Source organism: Pyrgilauda ruficollis, unplaced genomic scaffold (genome assembly GCF_017590135.1).
Source record: "Pyrgilauda ruficollis isolate IOZ18807 unplaced genomic scaffold, ASM1759013v1 scaffold22, whole genome shotgun sequence".
Lineage (NCBI taxonomy): Eukaryota > Metazoa > Chordata > Aves > Passeriformes > Passeridae > Pyrgilauda > Pyrgilauda ruficollis.
Window position 1 is genome coordinate 3,543,900 of NW_024521428.1, and position 22,891 is coordinate 3,566,790.

At 43.5% G+C, this 22,891-nt stretch overlaps 2 protein-coding genes across 2 annotated transcripts in view; both read right to left on the reverse strand.

Moving 5' to 3' along the window:
• Window positions 1–175: 175 nt before the first annotated feature.
• On the reverse strand, window positions 176–5,292 carry RPL31 (ribosomal protein L31). The gene is made up of 5 exons (XM_041468420.1): window positions 5,196–5,292; window positions 4,501–4,617; window positions 2,838–2,963; window positions 705–817; window positions 176–240 (listed from the first exon to the last, which is right to left on the reverse strand). The coding sequence occupies exons 2-5, from the start codon at window positions 4,605–4,607 to the stop codon at window positions 209–211; spliced, it is 378 nt and encodes a 125-aa protein (XP_041324354.1). The 5' UTR covers window positions 4,608–4,617; window positions 5,196–5,292; the 3' UTR covers window positions 176–208.
• Window positions 5,293–7,350: 2,058 nt separating this feature from the next.
• Window positions 7,351–22,891, reverse strand: part of NPAS2 (neuronal PAS domain protein 2) — a 53,717-nt gene continuing 38,176 nt past the window's right edge. The window contains exons 15-20 of the mRNA XM_041468407.1: window positions 19,930–20,076; window positions 14,100–14,294; window positions 12,623–12,795; window positions 12,051–12,143; window positions 10,021–10,207; window positions 7,351–8,855 (exon numbers count right to left, since the gene is read on the reverse strand). Of these exons, the coding sequence (XP_041324341.1) occupies window positions 8,670–8,855; window positions 10,021–10,207; window positions 12,051–12,143; window positions 12,623–12,795; window positions 14,100–14,294; window positions 19,930–20,076 (981 nt within the window). The 3' untranslated portion in view covers window positions 7,351–8,669. The remainder of the gene's footprint in view (window positions 8,856–10,020; window positions 10,208–12,050; window positions 12,144–12,622; window positions 12,796–14,099; window positions 14,295–19,929; window positions 20,077–22,891) is intronic.

Sequence of the window (22,891 nt, forward strand, 5' to 3'; positions counted from 1 at the left end):
CTCCTCCTTATTCAATTCACATGTAATGGAAGTCTAGCAGATCTTTAAGAAAATTACACCTTTATGTTCAAATTCAAAGAAAGCAAAATACTTTAAAAGGCTGGTACCTGTTCAATTCAATGCTTCACAGTTGAGAGCCTGAAAAGACTGGACAATAAAAAAAACAACTAAAGAATATATTTATATTTTTATTGTAATGAAAATCCATTTAATTTTCATCCACATTGACTGTCTGTAGACCTGCAAAACAAGACATTTTATCACCACCTGTTATATGTACGGAAGCCTTCCCAAAAAAGTACACCTACAGTTTCAAGGGCTGTCTGCTGATCTGCTTCTGGAAGAGCAAACTATACAGACAAGTATTTCTGCAAACGCTAAAACAAAAACTTAGTTGCATTTACAGAATTGATTTTTTTCAGATTACAAGCAGAGGGGGCTTTAACCTGCCTGAGCTTTTGACAGCAGAGGATGGGCTTAATGACCACCCTAGTGACTATGGCCTGTGTTTTTCAATCTCGAAATTTACATGTCATTTCACTCCTTTTTGATTTGGAGCCCTGTTCTCTACAGCAAAGCCAGGTTAAGCCAGTGGTTTGAATTCTGCAGCATGATTTTAATCTGAATTTTGCACCGCAGGAGGAGCTGTCCTGCTTTGCTTCTTGTTCAGATACTCAGCATGGGAGATGCATGACCTTCCTTACCTTTGAATGTTGTGACTGGTACATAGGTAACCAGAGTGTACAGCTTGTTGGGTGAATCCTCATCCTCATTGCGCTTTCTGGACAAACGCACACGGATACGGTAAGGAACGTTCCTAAAATGGAGATGGCAGATTAATTTGCAGTGAAGTATGTACTGAAACTCATGAATTCATAGCAAAGTTCTTTCTCAGCACCATACCAAGAGCAAAATCTTGACCTTAAGAGACTGTATGGTTTGCCTTAGAGGAGTTTTTGTTTGTTTGTTTTGCTAGGTTTTATTCAAGTTTAGCAGGTAAGATTTAACTGAGCCTTGAGTAAGATGAATTCATAACCCAGTAGGAGCACAAAGTCAGAAATACTGAGGAAATACACCTTGAAGATGATGATCAAGTGAACACGATCAGCAAGCAGCTGTTAGTAACAAGCATTTCTTACTACAATATAAAATAGTGAGGAAAAACCCCAACAATCTACCCTGAAAGTTCAAGGCCTCTGTGAAAAGTCAGAGTATTGCCTATCTTTATGCCAGAAGCCCTAGAAATTCTAGTGAGCATCAAGCCTGAACCAAGGTCTTACTTACGGGGCACAAAACTGATCATCATTCCTTCCTCACAGAGCCCACAGAATTGTAAACTAAATTGTTTAATGGTTTTGTTCATAACAGGCAAATCACAGCTTAGTGTCCTCACCTAGTAATACCCAAAATATGCTGCTGAGGAGAGGCACAGAATTTTTTCTCCACACCATTTTTCACATAACCTGCCACCTCAAACTCAAAATTTTAGGAAACTCCTGCTCAGAGTACTATGTGAAGGAACCTGCTCCTCCTCCCTGCTGCAAGAGCAGCCTTTTCAAGAACATACTTATTACATCAGGTGGACACTTAAGACACAGGAACTGGCTTTGCTTTATTCCCTTCCTGTCAAAGTCAAAAGCATAGCACTTAGACACAGGAACTGGCTTTGCTTTATTCCCTTCCTGTCAAAGTCAAAAGCATTTTTCAGTAATTTATGTAGATCACTGACTATCATACCAGCCAACACGGTGATTTTAGCCTCTGCTGATCCTTCCAGAGGAAGATACCTTACTTTGCATACATTATGTATTCTAACTAGTAAAAACTGCAGATTCACACTGGAAAGACAGATGTGGTGACTCCTTGCTCCACAGACTGCACTTGTACCAGTCAATACGAGAAAGCTTTGGTTAGCAGCCTCACTACAAAGCTCTGGGGTTATGTATGCTGTCTCCTGCTTCCACTGCTACTTCTTCACTCCCTATGAACTGCGCAGTTTAACAGGGAGGACAGAGAACCCCTGCCAGTAAGACCCAGTAACTCAAGTCTCATCCTCCCACTCTAGTTTGCAAGGAATGGTTGGCTACACGATGCCAAGCAAAGCATTCTCTGTATGTCATAGACCAGACTCAGGGAATTAACTCCCAGAAGACATGGTTTAAACCCATGTGCATCTCCCAAAGCATAAATCCAGATCAGTTAACCTTTTATTACAGTTTTAAGAGGTCCCACTCCCCACAGGAGGTCTACTGGGCCATCTTTACACATGTCATTTCAGCTGCCTTTGTAGCAGTGATTTAATAGAAGTTGTAGTTTTTGGTCCCCAAACTACTTATTTATTTGTTCTTTCAAGAAAAGATTAATGGCCCCATTGAAAATACACCTCCTTTTATGCAGCATTTGTTCAGCATGCTTCAAAACCCAATTCTGTTTAGACACACTGCACAAATCTCACTCAGCCTGGGATTATAGCTATCACTAAAAGATCAGGTTTATAAAAACTATCTGCTGCAACAAGGATCAAGGTACTACACTATTACAATACCCCAATCCTTTCTCTTCCCTGTCCTCAATCCCCAAACCTGCACTCCTTCTTTCCTTTGCTTTATTCTTATTAAAAGTAGAAGAAAATTCTTTCAATCCTAGAATTTACCAAAGCTTTGTTACAAATATGCCAGAACAGCTGACCAGAACACAGAGGTGACAGATCAGGTTGGTGTGTATGCCACAAGAAAGAAGCATTTGCAAAGAAAACGCAAATACTGCAAGAAGTATGCAATCTTTTCCTAATCCTTCATGTCCTTCCTCACTCAGGTAAAGAAAACACAAAAACCCACCTTATTCCTTTAGCCCAGACTGCTTTGTTCAGCCTGGTATCAATGCGAACGTCAGGAGTACCCATCTCCTTCATCGCAAATTTACGGATTTCCTTGAGAGCGCGCGGTGCTCGCTTCTTGAAGCCCCTGGGACAAACACAAGAGCCATTTCTTTAGCTTCAGGACACTGTCAGCACAAGATGCTTGTTGCATGTGCTCTCCAAACATAAACCCCCTCAAAGCACTGTGCTTAACAGCAAACAGCTGCACCAGCCTGACCAGACCTTCACTCTGGCAGGCAAATGCTAACTTTAATAGAAACCACTTAGGAAGAGTAATTTCAGTAAAATTTTGCAACCACAAGATCTCCTGGATCTTAAGCTTCCATTTCAATGTCAACACGTTTGAATGTCTCAGTAACACTGAGAAGATCAGAGGTGTCACAGACACTCTGAATAAAACCCCTATGAGCAAAGCAGTGTAACAATAGTAACATAACCATGACAGAACTGTATCAGTATTGAAATAAACAGCAGAAGAACAAAACTGATGTTATTCTGAATATCAGCTTTTGCTGAACAGTACCTGATGGTTACTTTCTTTCACACTATCAGTACTGCACCAACACCACCATCAGAACTGTTTTTCTCCCCAGCACAGCCTGTCCCATGCCCATTATGGCCAGATCCTGCAGGACTGGGCATCCACAGCAGAAATAAGAGCTGAACCATGAGCGTGCTGCCGTATTTATTATACCCACACCGTGACAGGGGCTGTGCCAGTAGTGCCTGAGGTCCCACAGTGGGCTGTATTTAGTTATATTATGTGCACACTGCTGTTGATATTCTGTGCTAGAAATGGGAAGTGGGTACTCGATCACAAGTGAGACAAGCACTAAATAAAAAGCATTCAAGTCTAGCTATCACGCCCAAAAAGAAAGGTGGGCAGCAGGATCATCAGCATTAAACCAGAATGAAGGGCCAGTCAGCAGGCAAGGCCAGAACATCTCACTGCCATGTAAAGAGTACCACTGCCTTCCATTCCCAGCAACAGGTCTGCAATGCTCCACTGCCTCATTTCTCTCCTATTCCATGTCAGCCATGGTACCAATTGTTTGGATTTGGATGGTGTCTTCCATGTGCTTGTAAGGCACACACACAGAATGCAAGGGCACTGCAGCTTCCTCTGAAGCACTTCTCCACTACAGTTTCATGAGCTTCAGCATCTGGTCAATTAAAAAGCTACTCTTACCTACACACAAGAAATATCCTTTAACACAAATCACATCCCAGTTTCCACATCACACAATTCTGTCATAAACACGAAAACAATAATTTGACTACAGTAGTATTTAATTTCTGGAACTTTCTCAGTGGGCTGAAGCTTAAGCATTTGCTTGGAAAAGAATGGCAACCTGTGCACAGAAGTAAATTAATCTAACTTTAACTTAAGTTCCAAACACTCACACTCACAGAAACAGGCTTATTCCTGAAAGCCACAAGCTAAGTCTGGGGCTGCACAGGTACAGAGCTGCTGCCTCAGGACACAACAGAGGCACAAGGAACCACAAACACAACACATGTGAAGGACAGTCCCTCTCTGCTCTTTAAAACCTACCGAACCCACTTCCAAATGCCAAACTTGACTTGACAGAAGGCAAATTTCGCTGATAAAAAGAACTTACACGCCATGGATCCGCTTGTGAATGTTGATGGTGTATTCCCGAGTTACTACTTCGTTGATGGCAGAGCGCCCCTTCTTCTTCTCGCCGCCTTTCTTTGCGGGAGCCATCTCAGCGACGCTAAAAGGCACCGCGCACACATCAAACGCACAGCTCGGACCGTCCCCGTCCCAGCCCATTACAAACCGCGCAACTCCCACAATTCAGAAACTTTAACCCAAGCTTCATTAACCCCCGGGGTCGCACCAGTGGCAGGCTCCACGCAGCGACTTCCCAGCACCACAGATGCTTTACTTCCATCTCCCTGAGGAGAGCAGGGAGCACATCCGAGACCCTTCGACCACCTCGCATTAACATCGGCCTCCCGGCCAGCCCCAAGCCCCCTCCCTCTGCAAGGCGACCCAGGAGGCAGCTCAGCCCGTCCCGGGATGCACATGACGGGGCCAGACCGGCTCCTCCCCGGGCCAACAGCACGGGCCGCATCCCCGTCCCACGAGTCCCGCAGGCCTCCGCGGGCCCGGGGAGAGCAGGAGAGAGGCCCCATTCCCGCCGAACGCGGACGCGCCGGGAGATCCCAGCGGGTGTCCCCCTTGCCGGGCCGCCCCCCATGCCGGGCCGGGCCGCATTCGCGCCGCGCCGCGGGCTCTGCGGGGCGGATGGAGGCGGATTCGGCGGGACCGGCCCCGGGACACACTCACCCTGCCCGGGCACCGGCCGGAAAGGAGCGCGCGGGGCACGCTGGGAAACAGGAGCTCTTCCGGGATGAGGCTGGGAAGCGACTGCGCCGGCGGCGGGAGGGGCTGGCATGGGGGCGGTGTCAGCGTGCGCCGGTACCGGGGTGGTCTCTGGGGCGGTGTCAGCGTGCGCCGGTACCGGGGTGTTCTGTGGGCGGTGTCAGCGTGTGCCGGTATCTGGGTGTTCGGTGCCCGCCCGCTTCCTCTGTAGGGTCTCTCCCTTTTCCTTGGAGTGGTGTGTGAGGAACCCAGCTTGGTTCCTCATGGAGGAATGCTCAATGGTGCTTCCAGCAAGCATTTTGCCTCTTGCAGATCTGGAGCTCTTGCTCTCCAGGCAGAACCGAGGTATCCCGGCGTGGGGCAGTAGCCTGATGAAATCACCTCGCCTGCCCTGAAAACCGACCTGAGCTGAGGGACTTTGTTGGGACAAGCTGGGTTTTGGCTATAATGAACTAGAACAGCCCAGCTCTGTCAGGAGGACTGGCATTGCCTTGTGTGTGCAACAGAGAACAAGGACAACAATCCCAAACCAGAACGTGTGTATGGGGAAGAGCATGAAAAACTAAGTCTTGAAGTAAATCTGCTCTTGTGAGCCGTCTGTATCCTTCCAAGCATATTAAATCAGCTGGGAAGAAGGCAACCCCATGCTATTCACAGCATCTCTCTGTTAACAGCTTACCGCACCACTGGTTTTAGAAAGTTAAGTATTTGCTCCAAGGCTGAGTTTTGTTTTGGATGTACCACTGGCAATTGGGAGACATGTGGGTTTGTAATCCCTGAGAGTGGAACAAATTCTTAAAGGAATTTTCCCTCCGTGTGTCTCCTGCCATAGTAGTTGAGATCTGTCAGCTGCTGCTTCCACAGGTATTTCCTCTGAGGTGCTCATATTCCTTCATTACCTCTTCCTGGATGACTTTTGGGCTTACAGATTTGTCCCCTCCCTTCCCAGGAGTGGCTGGGATTTATGAAGTTACCCTCTAGCTTATTTAGGTTTGTCTGCAGTTAATGGAAGGAGAGAGGTTCCTTCAGACATTAAGTGAAACTTTCACATCTAGCTTTCCAGTCTTCATCTGGTGGGGTCACTCTTGCTTCACTGAATACAAGAATTTAAAGGGATGAGCAGGCTAATTCAGCCTGGTAACTAAAGTTAGTAGTAAAAACGCTTTCTTAGTCACCCAATACTTGATTCCCTCATCTTCTTTCAAAGAGGGATGAAGGACTGAAGTACACTTGCACCTATCAGTGCTACCACCCAATCTTGCAATTGAAGCATCACAGTAATTTTGTCAATGGATTCTTCAGGAGATTTTTAGCTTTTTCAGAACTCAGGGCAAATAAGCTTTTTTATATTTCCACAAAAGTTTACTTTCACAATTTCCAGCTCCTAGCCCAGTTACCTCTATGGCATAGGAACCAGAACATGTGGGCCCTGCTGATGTGATCCTCGGTACTCAAGGGAGGGAAGGCCACGTGTTCCCTTTGCTGAACTTCATGTTGGCTCCAGTGGCTGCAAGCTGCCCTGAGGGCCATCCCCTTTCAGTCCTACTGAGGGGAATGAAGACATTCCTGTGCTCAGTCACCCACCTCAGTCTGTGCTGGAGGTTCTCCCTGTCTGCAGAGAGAAAGCAAGCCTGTACCTTGGCTGCTCCATCCTGTAGTCAATTTGAATTTAACATGAAAAGGAGCCTGCACAAGGATGCTAAAGTGGAAACCAGACTATCTACAGGGCAAGTATTCCAGAAGATATGTGCCCCAAAACTCAGGACAGCAGTGTCTTAATACACTGAAGCTGGACATGGGTCAAAACCCTGGCCTATGCTGAATCAAACTGTTCTTTAAACCATCTGTTTTGTGCTAATATAAAACTCTTTGGCTGGAAGTACAAAGCTGCCTGAGGTCTTTAAAGGTGCTTAAAGTTTTAAAGGTGCTTAAAATGAGCTGTCTTCGCTTGCAGCTAATAAAACTTCCTGAGCTTTCATTCTCAGTGTCTAAGCCATAACAAAAACTACAAGGGAAAATACTGGGTTTTGCTAACTGGGTGCCCAACACCATTCAAGTCGGCGGCTAAGATTAAAAGTCTAAAGTGAATCACATAGTTCAACAGTCACAGGAAAATGTGTGCAAGTCCTGCAATAAAGCCTTTTGGCTATTTTATTTTATTCTACAAATAAAGACAACTGTCCATCATTAAATGGAAAAAAATAATAGTTTGAGTTGTATATAGCATGAAACAGTAGTTCCCTTCACAAAAACATCTCTAGTTCATTAGTTTATTACAAAATACCCACTCACAAAAAAGCACAAGCACAATCTTTATACTTGTGAAATGAGTTGATATTTCATATACAAAATAATTTCCACATAATTCCATATAATTTTATTTTATATAGAAATAGGTCATTATTACAACAGCTGTACAATACACTACTTTTTATTTAATAATTACATAAAATCTTTTTTAGAAACATATCAACGGAAAACATACAAAAAAAGCGAAAAGTGCATTTTCTTTTTTTTTCCCTCCAAAGGAAAATTTAATCCTAAATGTTATAATGAAAGAGATATGTAATAGTCTGCAGCATCCCGAGTCAGTGGGCCAAAACACAGTGCATATTTCTCAGAGACTTGGAGTGGGTGAGTTTAGGTTGAAGAAGGATTCATGTTGTACTACTGGAGAATTGCGTGATTGTGCTTACAATTTGAGTTCTCCTTTGCAATCACAATTCATGTATGAAACAGTCCAGTGTGGGTTGTGGGTTTGTCTTTTTGGTTGGTTTGTTTTTAGTAATGAAGAACAGTTAGGGTAAGCTGCATAATACTTTTCAGATTCTAAATCAAGGGTTATGAGCTGTAGACCATCTTCACCAATGGCTGGGCTTTTTCCTCCATTGGATGTGCTAATTTGGCCACAAGAATAAAGAAACAAACTTCTCTTTACAGAAAGTGCCTAGGTTTTCTCATCTGTGCAGTTGTGCAAAATAATAATAATAATCATAATAAAAATAATCTCTTGTTCTCTCCTCGATAGACCTTTGACGCAGTGCTTTTCATACACAAAAGAAGAACTGAAACAGTGAAGGCCAAGTACCTCATGAGTCTGTCGACAGTCTTTTGGAATTGCCAGATGGCTTCCAGAGTGACACGCTGGGATTGAACGCCTCGTCCCATGCTCCCAGCGGTGATGGAGGCTGCACAGGATAGTGCTCCTTTTCATTTTGCTCTCTCAGTACATCCTGTGCTCACGACACAGCGCAAACGGAAGCCAGCGTGCCGTGAATGCGCTGTCTGTGGCAGTCTGCACTCTGGGCGTACTTCTGTCATAGAGCTTGGAAAGAAATGCTTGTGCAAAAGCCAGAACAGTAAGTACAAAGTCATTCTCTTCTGCCCCATGTGCCCATTGGTTAAAGCTAATCGTGCATTGATTGTGCTGGTGGGACTCTATCGCAGTGGCTGTGGTAAATTTGATGATTCTGATAAACTATTCCTTCTTCTTGATGTTAGTTGCTGTTGCTGCTGCTGCTGCTGCTGTGTCTGATGATACCCCATATTTCCTTGCTGTGGTGAGTAAGATGGCAGGAGCAAAGAATCGGGTTGTTCATTGTGCAAAGAACTTGGTGTTTGCACCTACAGATAAAATAAAATTTATCACGGTGTTTGGTTCTTTCACGCATTAATGCTCTTTGTCCTTAGGTTACAGGATGCTTAAAAATACTCTTGGTTTGCTGGCTTTTATTTCTGGAGCTGTTTGGCATGAGGGTAGCTTAACTGATGCTAGAAGGAATGGACATAAATTGCAACAAAGAACATTGCATTTAGGCATTGAAAAGGTTTTCTCACAGAAATGCATTGCCTGGGATTTGCAGGTTATCCTGAAAAGCCTGTTTGGGAACCGTGTGGCTGAACATACCAGAAATGACACGGATGGGTGGCAGAAATGAAACAGGATTCTAATATGCCTCATGCTGTAGCCCTTCTAGCCCTTCCTTTTCCTGAGCTTACAGTTGGGTGTGACCTTGCAGTGTTGATGTGAATTTTGCAGATGCTTTATTGGAAACAGTATCTGCCAGACTTTTTTTTTTCATTAATTCTCAGGCTATGATAAGGATTTAATTTCAGTAACAAGGATTTAGTCATTTGAGGTAGGTTATACTCTTTCAGTGATGCCAGTGGATATGTGACCAGGTTTCATAGCCTCAGTTCAGCTCCTGTTGAACTAATACAGAGACACCTCATTTCCCCCCTTTACTTTAGTATGTGTTGAATTAGGTCAAAAAATAAGTATTTTTACATCTTCAAATCACCTGGTTCTTCCAGGCAACATACTCCACTTTATCTTCTTTGCCTTGTGGAGTTGAGAAAATATGTTAGTTTCCTGAAGGGATCCAGATATCTGATCCAGATCTATTTTATGTTGATGCTGGTAATTAAAAATCATCTTTTGACTTGTAAACTAAGCAATTTTATACTGAATAAAGAGAACAGAACAAATCCTAAGGCATTCATTTTCTCCAGCTGGAAATAAACTTTAAATATATCCAAGATAATCTGATTATGCTTTAAATGTACAGAATTAGTAATTTCCTTTTAAATATTCTGACTGTTCTCACTGCTCCCTGGCTGTACTAGTACTGGCCACTGTAGCAGTGTGTCACACATCACAAGTCAGAATCTCTTTAATGGACATTCCTGCCAGGATCAGGCTCCAGCAGAAACCTGGGGCCCCACTTGCACAGCCCACTCACATTGTTACTCTGTGTGCACACTTTATACATCATCCTCTCTGTCCTACCTGCAGGTAGCGTTGTTGCTGATGCTGTTGGTGCTGGAGTTGCATAGGTGGCAAAGAGGATGGCTGGGAAGGAGGGGTAGTGGTGAACCCTTGGTTTAACACTGCTTGTCCCATCAGTACGATTGGAGAGCTGCTGCTGGAAGTCTGCACTTCCAAACTTTGAAACATTTGTTGGGTTTGAGAATATCTATGGAAGAAAGAAGCAAAACAATCAAGAACAAAGTGTTGGAAACAAAGGTCTTCTCTTAGAAGGGGGATGGCAATCTCTAGCCTTCCTAACTCATAGAATCACAGCACACTGCCAGTTGGAAAGGACCTTAAAGACTGTCTAGTGCCAACCTGCCTCCCATAGGTGGGGACATCTTCCACTAGACCAGGTTGCTCAGAGCCCCATCCACCAATCTGGCTTTGAACACTTACAGGGACAGGACATCCACCACTTCTCTGGGCAACCTGTTTCAGTGCCTCACCACCCTCACAGTAAAGAATTTCTTTCTAGTATCTAATGCAAACCTGCCCTCCTTCAGTTTAAATTCACTAACTTTTGTCCTATTCCTATATGCCCCTTCTCTCTTGTAGCCCCTTCTAAGATACTGGAAGGCTGCTGTAAGGTCTCAATAAATTTTTCCAGTGCATGGGACCTGCTAATATGAACAACAGCACTATTGGCAGCACTGCTTTCCCTTACTCTGTGCATAAGCTGGGCTTGGAGGGAAGAATACATCTCACCTCAAAATCCAGATCACATTTTAGATTCATTAAGGATTCTGGTTTATGCACATCTTGTTTTCAGCCACAGCATTCACATCCCTGGCTCATTAAACCAAATGGCCTTTGATTCTGTTTTAATATGCTGAGCCCTGAACTGCAGCAAGAGAGAAGCAAATGCACTCCTGTCCTGCTGCCTGTGCTCCCCTGTGACTGCCTGGGGGGTGGTGATCTCCTGCAGACACATGGCTAGGGTTGATTACTTCTTAAGCTGCTCACACACATATTGCCATGTACAATCAGCAGTTCCCATCACCATGAGCCCCACTCTAGGAACAGAAGAAGCCTCTAGAAACCCTCTGGAACAAGGGATGTGACAGAACCAAAATACTCATCTCCTCTTGCCATTCTGCTTTTGCAGAGCAAAACTTAAATATGTGTTGTTTTGTGGAAGGCTGTGGGCAAAACCACAATGGAACTATTGCCAACCCAGCCTAATTCTGTTTATCCTGTAAAGGGTGATGAGATCATAGTGTGGCTTGTGTTCACTCAACAGCTGTTCAACATTAGGGTTTAGTTAGAAATGCTACAGTCTGGGTACTTGTATGAGGATGTGAGCTCCTATAAAAGGGTCCCATGAGTCAGGAAGTTTACATGAGCTGGGAGATGCATCTTTGCAAATAAGGCCTCTTTTATTCAGAGGCTTAAAAGCAGAGCTACAATATTTACATTTGACAAATTAACTCAAGATAATCTTAAACAACAATAATGATGTTTAAAAAAGGAAGTAGCGAATATCTACGTCCTGAGATAACATTAGAAGAGCACTGTTTCATAAAAAGAATTAATTTTAAAGGAATGATGTGCAAACAGTTGCTTATTATTTTATCAGTTCACAATTCAGTACAGTGACAAAAAAAAGGTATATTTTGACCAGCGTGTTCTGCTTCCTTCATCTAAGTTTTGAGGAGACAAAACAACTGAGGTGAGGCTTTCCATTTTCACCAGTCAGTTAACTGAGCCAGTGCTGACTTTCTCACATTTACCTTTGGTGGGTCAGAAGTTCTAGTGCTGACGCAGGCAGCATGTGAAGAACAAAAATTCCCCCAGCCATGGCTTGTTAAAACGCTACTGGCATTTGTGTTTCTCTCTGTCACTCTTCCTGATATGACCAGGCACGGTAAGGCTGACCCTGATGCTGGAAGGCAGGGTCAGCACAGTAACACTATTCCCAATATTTATAACTACTTCATCATCTTACAAAAGAAAGCTACTTCCCCTCCAAAGCAACTTTGATGTTTTATCTTCAACAAGGCACGTACTTGGCCTGGGATCCCGCCATGCTGAGGTCTGAAGGGTGTCTTGCATTACAGGACCCAGGCATCATGGGCTGAATAGGCTGGCTAAGCAACAATCTGGCACATGAGGGGAAAAAAAAAACAAACACATTGCTGGAGCAGAAGTACCACACAAATCCCAGACTGTGCGAAGAGAAGCGGCATTTTCACAGGCACCAGGCTGAGTGTGCGGAGCTCTGACCCAGCTGCTGGCTGTGGCAGGCGCGTCCTGGGCACCGTGAGGCTGGGGCAGCGCCTGCCCTCTGGGGTGATCTGGGTGCCGGACCTCATAAATCACATTTTTTACCATTATTATCTGCTAAGTGTACGGATGCTTGAATAATATTTTACAACTTCGGTTAAATTCACCTTGTGCTCTTCAAAGCCAGCAGCAAGGTATCAGTTTTCATTACGCTACGGAGTCAGACAGCTACACTTCGGGAATTTTAATCCCCCCGTGCATTACTGCAGTCCCAAGAGCTGGTGTGCGCCGCGAGCGCCGTTCCCGCCGGGCAGAGCTGGAAGCTGGGCGCTGCCGAGCGCGGAGCCCGCCCTACCTGAGCTGCTGGTCGTGGCTGCAGCCGGCGGGCGCGGGGGTGCCGCCGCGGGACAGGCCGCCAGGGGGCGCCGCGGGGCCGCCGCCGCCTGAGGCGAACGGCGCGGGCGAGGGGCGGGGCGGGGCGCGGCCGCCGCCCGGCGCCAGCTCCGCGCTCCGCGCCGCCTTCGGGCCCTGCAAGAGAGGAGGAGAGAGCGGGGAGACAGCCCGACTGCGGCACCGGTGCCTGGCGGTGCCCCCAGCCGGCTGCTGTCACCATACGCGAAACGACTGTCATGGCCACGGCTGCCCCGGGCCCGCTCCTGCCGGCCGGCAAACCCAAAGGACCCCCCAGTTAAGGCAGGAGCAAAGTTAAGCGCGAGGAGCTGCCACCAAGCACCATGATAGGAAGAGATCAAAGAAAAAAAAGTGTTTGTTTTTGTTTTTTTTTTTTTTTTTTTTGGTTATTTTTTTCCCCCTACTTCACAGAACAGGTCAGCTTGGAAGAGACCTCAGCGGGACATCTGGTCGGGCTTCCCTCCTCCAGCAGGGTCATCCCAGAGCACATGGCACAGGATCGTGTCCAGGCTGTTCTTGAGAATCTCCAGTGAGGGAGACTCCACACCCTATCAGGGCAACCTGTTCCGGTGCATGGTCACTGGCACAGTGGCAAAGAAGTTCTTCCTTACATTCTGATGGAGCTTCTGGGCATCAGTTTCTGCCCCTTGCCCTGTATTTGTTACACACTCTCTGTTTTAATAGAGTCATTATAACACAGGTATGAAGGAGGTGAAATGCTACAGCTGGAGACTCAGAAGACAATAATGGAAATATGCTTGCCACGCAATCAGGAAGCTGAGGAGCTCAGTTTTCTGTGAAGGGAGATACTACAGGTGGGTGGAAGAGCAAACACTGGAAATGTTGAGAAACCAGCAGTATGAACAAAAAATACCAAACCTAAACCAAGTGCCAAACCTAATAGCTTTCACAGATCTCAGTTACTGCTCAGGCTGAACTTTATTTTGCTCTGCAGGAACCTGTTAACGTTCACAGCCTGAGGGTCTCAAATGAATCTCCATGTATTCTGTGTGCCACCACAGCAGACAGGCTTTGTGGTGTTGGTGGTGTCCGACTGGGCTCAGGGAGCAAGTATTCTGAGAGGTCTCACTATTTCAAGTTTCCAGTGTGATCAGTCAGGTTTCTTTCAGGACCACCTGAAGAACAGTAAGTCACCAACACATTTTGCATGCTCCCCTGCTCCATTTTCAAGCTGAAACAGCTGCTCAAGTAACCCTCCTGGCTGAGATCTTAAAACAAGGCTTTAAGGAAAAGGTAAATGCTGTAGGGAAGCCCTTTTTATAGGCTGCCCTTATACAGAAGAATAAGAAAGGGAAGGCAAAGGCACAGTTACAGGACTGACATTATTTTACTCGCTTTCTCAGGAACAGCTCAGTGTCTCCTTTCCATCTAAATGCTTCTCTGTTGAAAGAAATGATTACCTGGCTCGATATCACGCTTGCTTCTCTCAGTGACTGCTGGTTCGCCGTTTGTGAAGATGTGATTGGCCCTTGAAGTTGAGAACTGGGGACAAGCTGCTGCTGAGAAAGGGCCCCTGATCGCTGCTGTAGCTGTTGTGGGTCCAGCTGCTGAGTATTGCTAAAGCTCAGGGACACTGTTGGCTGCTGTAAGATCATCTGGAAAAGAAGAGGGGAGGATTTATTTACATAGCCCAGATGTTTTGAATAATGAATGTGACAGAAGTAAATCCAAGATATATTCTAAAATAAAATTATCAAATTTCTGGATTCATAACACATTTACTGTTAGTTGGAAATCATTCCTACATTTACAGCTCTACTGTCTCTAGTTTCTTGGTTTCTTGTTTTGCAAGTGCACTCACTGCTTGTGAAATCTGTCTAGAAGGTGCAAGTCCTCTCTCAGTGGGGCAGGCACAGCCCTCTTAAGAGCAGTTCCCAGTACATTCACTGTGTTCTGGGGCATCCTGACCAAAGAGAAGACAGTAACTCCATGTCTTTTCAGTCCTTTTGTTTCTCCTTTCAACAAAATCCACCTGCCTTTCAGACAGAACTGTCTTTGAATTTGTCTCTAGAAATTCTCTACACTTTACACCCAGCTGAGTTGTCAATGTTTTTAATGAGGCCACAGTCAGGCCAGAGCTCTCCAAGCTGAATGGCCGTGTCCTTATCATTGACAGGATGTGTAAACAGACAGTCGCTGTCATTTATCTGATTTCCCATCAGGTAACTGTCACCTGGTGTTCTTCCTAACTGTGCCATGCATTTGACTTGTGCAAAAGAGCTAGCAGCTTCTCTCTTAGTGTTTCTGTAAGTGATGTCCTCTTTACTTTTGCATTTCAAGATGAAGCTTTCTTCTCTAAAAGTTACAGGACTTGGGAATTTTTCCTTTTCTAGGGGCATTTCTTTTATTGCAGCTGTAAAGAGGGAAAAGTAATCTTTTAAAACCATGCATTGTTAATGCCACAAGCTCTCTTTGCAGTATTTCAGACCTAGCCTTTCTGCCACCAAGGGCTGTAGGAGATACACATCTCACAGAGCTGATGTAATTTTTGGATCTGATTCTGATTCCACACCACTGCTACATGTGTGGAACTCCATTAATTTAAGTGAAGCTACTTAAGTTTTAAATGAAATCAGAATCACAATTATTCTCTTCATTATTCATCCATCAGTCTCATGCCTAGCAGTACCTCTGAGGTATGCCCAGTAATTAGTACACCTTTGTGCAGCTTATTGCTGTATTAACAATTCCCTAAACTATCATGTCCTCTCTGATTTTTCCTGGAAAAAGCCCATACCTTTCTCCAAAGGCCCAGTATAATGTATTGCTTTTCTCTGCAGAAGTATGGCTTGATCCATCATGGTTGTACTTATTTATCTAGCTTTAAAAACACAGCTTATTTAAATATGATAAATTTTTAATTAATTTATGCATGCCAAGATTTTACCCAGGAAAAAAGGTACAGACAAAGCTTATATTAATCAGCTAGGAGAGGGGGGAAATTTAGGAAAAGCAACAGCTTGTTTCAGGTGCTGTAGGCTAACCACATCTCAGAGATGTCTGATAGGAATAAATGGGTCAAGTGACAGGGTTGGGGCTGCTGCTTGCAGCAGGTCTGAAACTAGCTCTGGGTGTTTTCTTTTAAAAACACTGCTCACTGAGTTTGGAGCCATTACATATCAGAAAGACAGATGGTCTTGCAACTTCTGCCAAGTAAATAGGTCTTATTATGAATAAATCAAAGACAAATATAATGAAAATTAATTTTCTTGTCTATTTTCTGTACATAGAAGCTAAGTTTTGGACATGTTTAGTACATGAACTCACTTGATTAGTCCTAGCAGTGAGACAGGTCGCCACTGATATAAAATTTGATATAAAATTCAGAACAGGCAAAGCAAATGGTGTATGTGAAAAAGGTGATGGGGAGGGAGTGTGAACCCTCTGGTACTGGACAGATCACTGCAAATTAAGACCTTTAGGAGTGTCCTCCTTGTACGTGGCACACAGCACTGGAGAAACACTCAGTTCACCCAATGCAAATTCAGCATCTATCAAGCCGAATGTCAGGTGGGGTGTGAACTTGCAGCAGACTACTTATTTAACAGGGACCTCCCCGTGTGCTTACCTCCCTTCCAGATGAAGGCCAAGGAGTTTATCCTCCAAAGAAAGCAGAGTAACCTACTTTGCCATTACAAGAGTGTGCCACTGGGTAGGAACGTGCACAGTTAATGGTTGGCAGCTAACACACCATAAATTTAGAACCAAGTTTACCCCAGTAGGCCAATTTCATTTGTTCATATGTTCGTACCCTGAGAGGGCTCTGAGTGTTTCATACCTGGGAACCCTCTGTTGCCATTATAATGGCCAAAGCAGCATTGTTACCCTCTGGACATAAATGACCTGGAAAAAACAAGCTTAGAGCAAGAAACAATGGTGGCCATGTCCCTGCAGAACTGAGAAATCAAGATGCCTTATCAAAACAAGAGTTAACCTGACAAAGGATTGAAGCATGGAATTTCCACCTGTTAGTTAAACCTAAAAGCTTAATTTATACAAAACATAATGGTTGTTTTTCGTAATGTGCCTCTTTTGTGAAAGTCTTGTCTGAATTCCCCCAAAACACTGAAATACAGCAGCTTTAAATAACAAGAAAAGCCTTTTCATAAAAAATAAAATCTTTCCCTAAGTAGATGAATTAGCAGCCTCCTAACTGTATTGCTGCTAATGACATGTCTTGTTGGTGATTTTGTGGACTGCAAGGTCAGTGAAGCATCTTACAAACATTTTTTAATTGGCCAGATTGTTAACATACACAGCAAAGCAGCAAGGGAGAGGAGGGACCCTCTGACACTGCTGCCCCCTCATTCTAAGATAGAAGGGCCCTACAGCTAATGGCTGAACCACACTGACAAGGCATCCTGAGGAAAACATCTCTTTGACTCCACCTGTCCTTTGGATAATCGGGGGATTATAGCTTTTGGGCTCATCATTACAGGCATCAAGACTCTTTCTTTATGTAAAATGTTTAAAGATGAGAAGCACAGCACTGGGAAGCTGAGATTCATGACTTCGAAGAGAGCCTGCTTTGCAAATGATGGGTGGCTGTGGATGGTCTTGATTGTAGTTCTTGCAAGCTGGTCAGGCTCAGCCTTTCTGCCTTCCTCTTGCATCTGTGAATCATTAGCTAGACTGTTCAAACTGGAGCAGACACAGCATCCTTCAGACTTCTGAGGTTACTCTTCCTGCTCTTGTCCTTCATTGTCAGGAAAAGCAGTAACAGGGATCTAATGGCGTTTTGAACACTTTTATTCAGGGTCTGCAACCCTCCTGACAGTTTCATCTTTCTCTGCACAAGACTCCTGCAAACGGTTTCTAATGCGGACTACTGTGCTACACATCTGTCTGTCTGGGAAAGCATTTCTTGGTGGACTGCTGTACTCAGTTTTGAAGATCTCTGAAGGAAATGGAAATCAAGCTTAATTCTCCATGGAGCTACCTGTACACTTCTGTGTGGAAGGGAGTGAACCAGTGGGGATGATATGCTAATAAATCAGCTAATAAGGGAAAAGCAGGGAACACTTTCCCCTTTTCAGACAGCCTACATCACTCCCCCATGCTTACAGCTCTATTATGCAGTGTATTAAAGACACCAGAAATGTGCTTGATAGTAGCCAGTTTGTTACTATGCATTTTAGCTTTGATAGTAGACACAGATCAGTGTCTGCACACATCCAGCTCCCTGAATGATGAAATCTGTGCAGCAAAGCACGTGGCTGGATTTCTGATTTAACAGTTTACTCCTTGCTGCTTGTAAGTCGCAAAAGAGCTGCATGCAAAAGTGTGCAGCTTTCTTTCAAATTGCCCCTAGCCAAGTAAGACAAAAATTATTCCTCATCTCAATCTATCCCTGCAACAGCACCATAATTTCTTTGTGTGTTTTTTGTTTTTTTTTTACCTAGAGAAAGTGGGAGTAGAAAAAGGTCCTGGCCAGGAGTCAGTGTGACCACTTGCATTTCATCACCTTGTTTGATTGCTCTGAGGAGACCAAAAAGCACACAAAATACAGAGGATGTATTCTCCATCCAGCATTGTCATTTAAGGCAAATATGCAGCCCCCTGCATTTCCAAGCTCTTTCCATTCTCCCTGCCTCTCAGTAATGCACCACAGTAAGTTGGGAATTGGTAGGTACTGACACAAGAGAACTTGTAATGGTCTGAAAATACTTGGTCCCACCTGGTGCAGTTTTCAAGGAAGAGGGCATCACCCAGATGGTGTAACTCAGAGCTACAAACTGGTAAGGGGGTGGGGGGCAATACAGATCAGCCCACCATTTATTTACCTTCTGGGCCTCTGCCTGAGCTCCCTGTGAGTGTATTTGAGAATCTGTCCCATGGTCTTTGTGCAATTAAATGCAGCCTAATGCATATAGGAGACAGCTTTCTAAAAATAAAATCTGAAATCTGTTTCTTGCATATAAGAATGTGCTCTGAAAGTCTGTTTTTGCCTGAATGATGAAAAAAAAGAGCGTGTATGATTACTGAAGACGTCACCAGGAGAGAGTAATGGCTGTCACCCAATTAAAAAGAGAGGAAGTGAGAATATCATGTCTCTTGATATTCATAATAACAATAATAGCTTTCAGACATATGACATGATTCTGAACTGAACATCTGTTAATTGCATAGAGACTTTCTCTTCCCATTAATCAAAGTCAGCAGAGAACCAATAGAAGAAACACACTGAAGCTAAACTTGGTCTCCCTGTGTGATTGTATGGCACCAGGAACAGGGAGTTCTGGGTTTGGGACCCACAGCTGCTGTGTCGTCTTACAGCAGTGCACATGCAGCAACTTAGGTGGCAAAGTTTCTAATTTGGCTTTGCTGATCCCTTAATTACCTAAACATACAATCCCAATTTGTTAATGTGTGAAACTGCATTTCACAGATGCTGATGATGGGTGAGAGTCTATTTCTGTGTGGAAGTTGCAAGCAAAATTCCCACTGATTTCAGTAGGTCCCATCTTGTTTGTAAAATACTCTTGAGGTGTTTGTTTCCTTGACAAAGCTTGTCTTCTAAAATCATCTTGTTAGTATAATACTCACAAAGTCCCCAGTGCCACATTACTAGCAATTACCTGGCATTTATAGTTAAATTATGAGGAATATAGCAGTAATCACCCACATTCAGAAAACTTCCATAAAACTGGATGATTTGTCCATTTGTTGTTAAAGGAAACCTGTGATCTACTAAACTGCACTTGATATTATTTCTGAGGTTTGGTAGACTTAAGGGGTACAAAGCACATACCGTACTAAAGAATTCTACCTTTGTGTAGGTGTAGAGCAGGATCAGTCAGCTTCACCCTAAAGACTTAAGTCTGGTGAGGAAAAAACTCAGATACCTCCAAGGTGTGAACAAATGAACATCAGCAGAATTTCAGGGGTTTTAATGTGACAAGGAAGTCTGAACTTCAACATTCTTTCTACTACAGCTGCTCAGTCTGAAGACTTGGTAGATAAAGTAATAAAATGCTATTGCAAATGACCCTAATTATTTTCCTCCTCCTAAGGCTGAGGTATTCCTTCCTCCTCTTCTTCCAGAGAACTCTTAAACCTTTCTTGACAGAGGTTACTCAAGAGGCTTTTAGAGGGCAATATCCTCATTCTGATGAGCTAGTTTCCACGTGTCTGGATATCCTGGACTCTGGAGCAATTTTAATTTGCCAAGCCTATCAACAGTCACGTGAGAGAGGATGCTTGACTCTGCCCCTTCCAGTAGTAACGCACCTGTACGCTGGAGTCTTGGACCAGGCAGAGCTGCTCCTGTATCTTCTGGAGCTCCTCCTGCTGCCACCGGATGTTGGCCTGCAGGATCCGTGTCCGCTGCTCTAGCTGGTCCTTGATGGTCTGGAACATGCTGAACTGTGCAGAGAACTGGGGGGAGGAAATAAAAAAAGAGGGGGAGGAAATCAGTCATTATAATACAAACAGGCCTCAGTATAACATTGTTCTGTAAGGAGTTACTGGTGTATTGATTGTAAAGCGCAGCTAAAAAATAAAAATGTCTTTGTAATATACTAACATGTAGAGAGAGACATCTTGTCTATTTTCAGGGTTATGCACATATATTAAATTTCCTCAGCTACAATGATCTGCTTACAGTTGACCACGTTCTGTTGTAAGGACTGGTTTTGGGAGTATGCTACTTTAAAATATCAGAGCATCTTAACTGGATGGCAAATGAGTGCATTATTTTCATTAGCTTGTAGTTTGGAACCCTTAGTGTGGCATAACAGTATAATCCAGATGTGTTTTACTAATTCTTTCCTTTTTCAGAACAGAAATAGCAGTTCTGCAATGCTTTGTTCTGCTGATGACTTACTAAGGCATCACACAATAGACCACAATAAACATTTTCTAGATCTGTACAGCTGAGTAGTACTTAAATGACAAGAAATACTCATTAAGTTATTTTTATATGTGATATAAAATGAATAGCTCAACTCAGTGGAAGAAAGGCTGTTCTAAATAATAGTAAAAAATGGAGATCATTAATCAAGGTCAAGAAGCAGGTGCAACCTCCAATAGCAGCAATACTGACACGAACTGAAATAATTCAAGAGTTGTGGAGAGGACTAACAGCAATAAATCCCTAGTATTTGATGCTTTCAGGTATGATTCAAAGTTCACCAAAGTTAATTATTACTTTAATAGGCTTTGGAATAATTGCTTTTGATAAGCTCACATTCCAAAAGTAAAAAACAGTCTTTGAAAAAAAGAACAAAACCCTTCAAAAAATCTTTTAAAGTTTTTTATGTAATCAAGGCATCCAAGATCATCTTGAAAACATGCAGGGCTGTGAGTGTACAGGCAAAAAAATTAAATTGCTGTGACTTGAAAATGCTGCCTTGTCCCTATATTTGTTCCATGGGCTCTGTGCTAGTGGGTGAGCTGATGCTCGCTGCTGGAACCTTCTTGCTCCATGGTACATTGGCTTACATTGTTTCTGGCTTTTTAGTAGGGAAAAAAGATAACAAGACAGGAATTATGTCTCTCATGCTAGCAGCACTGTACACTTCCTTAGATAAAATTTTTGGCTACTTAGAGAAAGCTAAATGTGACAGAACAGATTTGTATCAGCTAACTAGTTCACCTTAAACCAGTTAAGTATGTGAAAGTACCTTTACATTCCCTCTAGCAAAGCTGACATCGCCAAGTAAATGGCCTTGGCAGAGAAAGAGCGAGAACTTCAGAAGGTTTATTTCCATTTATCAGGCAGAGGGTGGCTTTCCCACACAGCCTGGGACGTCACTGCACAGAGTGGAGGTCAGTCTCACAGCTGACCCTCCTTAGGGGCAAGGAGGGCTGCTAAGGTGGCACCTGCAGTTGCTGGTGACAGAGCCCACCTTGCTGCCAGTGGCATCTGTGAGCACTCGCAGCTTGCTCTGTCTGCCCAAGGAGGTGATGTGAGCCCTCAGCCCTGCTGTGACTCATGGTGCTTGTGCCTGCAAACAGCAGCACCATCTTCTGCAACCCGCTCCTCCCCCAGAGCAGGAAGATGGTATGAAACCTCCCAAAGGGAAGTCTGTGTTACTTGGAATTGGTGTTACAGAAGAGAAGCCAGAGCAGGGTCTCCTTCTTTCTTGTCCATGTATAAAGAATTAACCTGAGGAATGGTTGAGCAGAGACCTTAGATGTTTGGGAATAAGAACAAGTGACTCAAAGGGGAATCTAGGGCTGCTTGTTGTAGCCCAGCCTTTTGGTCCTGAAGAGTCCCAGGTATCCTGATTTTAGGAGTGGAATGATGCCGTTAGCAACAGATCATAGAGGAGATGCAGCGAATTCCTATTTTAACCTGGCCTGTACAGAAGGATCTTTTAAAAAGACAAGTCTCATAATCTAATTATCGCTATATGAACTCTTTTAGCGAGGACTGCTTTTAAGTTTTTAAAAGGATCCTTATTAGAAAAGGAATTAAAAACAGTTTTAGCAAAGAGCTTCATTTTAACTGCCCAGCTTGGTGATAGCAGACTTTTGATTAACATGCAAATTCCTTGATGACCCTTTGAGAAAATAACCTGATTTTCTTCAACTGATCAGTGTAAGGAATTTTAAACCAGGCAATTTCACAATCACTTTATACTTCAAAAAGAAACAAAATCCATTTTCAGGCCTTAGTTTTACATTTTAATTTGCTTTGTAAAGTTGCATACAAGAATGTATTGCTGTTGATTTTAAATTATTATTCCTTAATTTTTGTGCAGGTTCTTATATTTAGCATATTCATCTTATATTGTCTTTTTGTTCTCTCTTTCACATTCTTTTTGTATTAATATATTTAACATCAACAATTAGCTGGTATACTGGAGTGAAAGCTGTTATGGATGAAGACAAGGAACTTTCTCTTCTGCTTTTTTCCTTTTCCCACTCTAACCCCCAAATTGTTGATAACTCTAACCATGACCCCTGTGCTTACAGAGCTTCTATTGTTTTTGTACAATGAGACACTAACAGCAATTGACCTGCTCCAGAGAGTATTTAACTCAAGATCATTAATCGCTTTACTAATTAAAGGAGAAATCTCTAATTGTATAATAAATTAAAAGACCTTAACTCAAAACATTCCACAGACAACACTCCCCAGCTTTAACTCTGCCATTGGCATCAGATGAAGTTGCTCTTCATTTCACTTAGGTCTTTACAGATGTCCACAGAATTTTTAGGTAAGTGCATGTAATACACAGAAAAG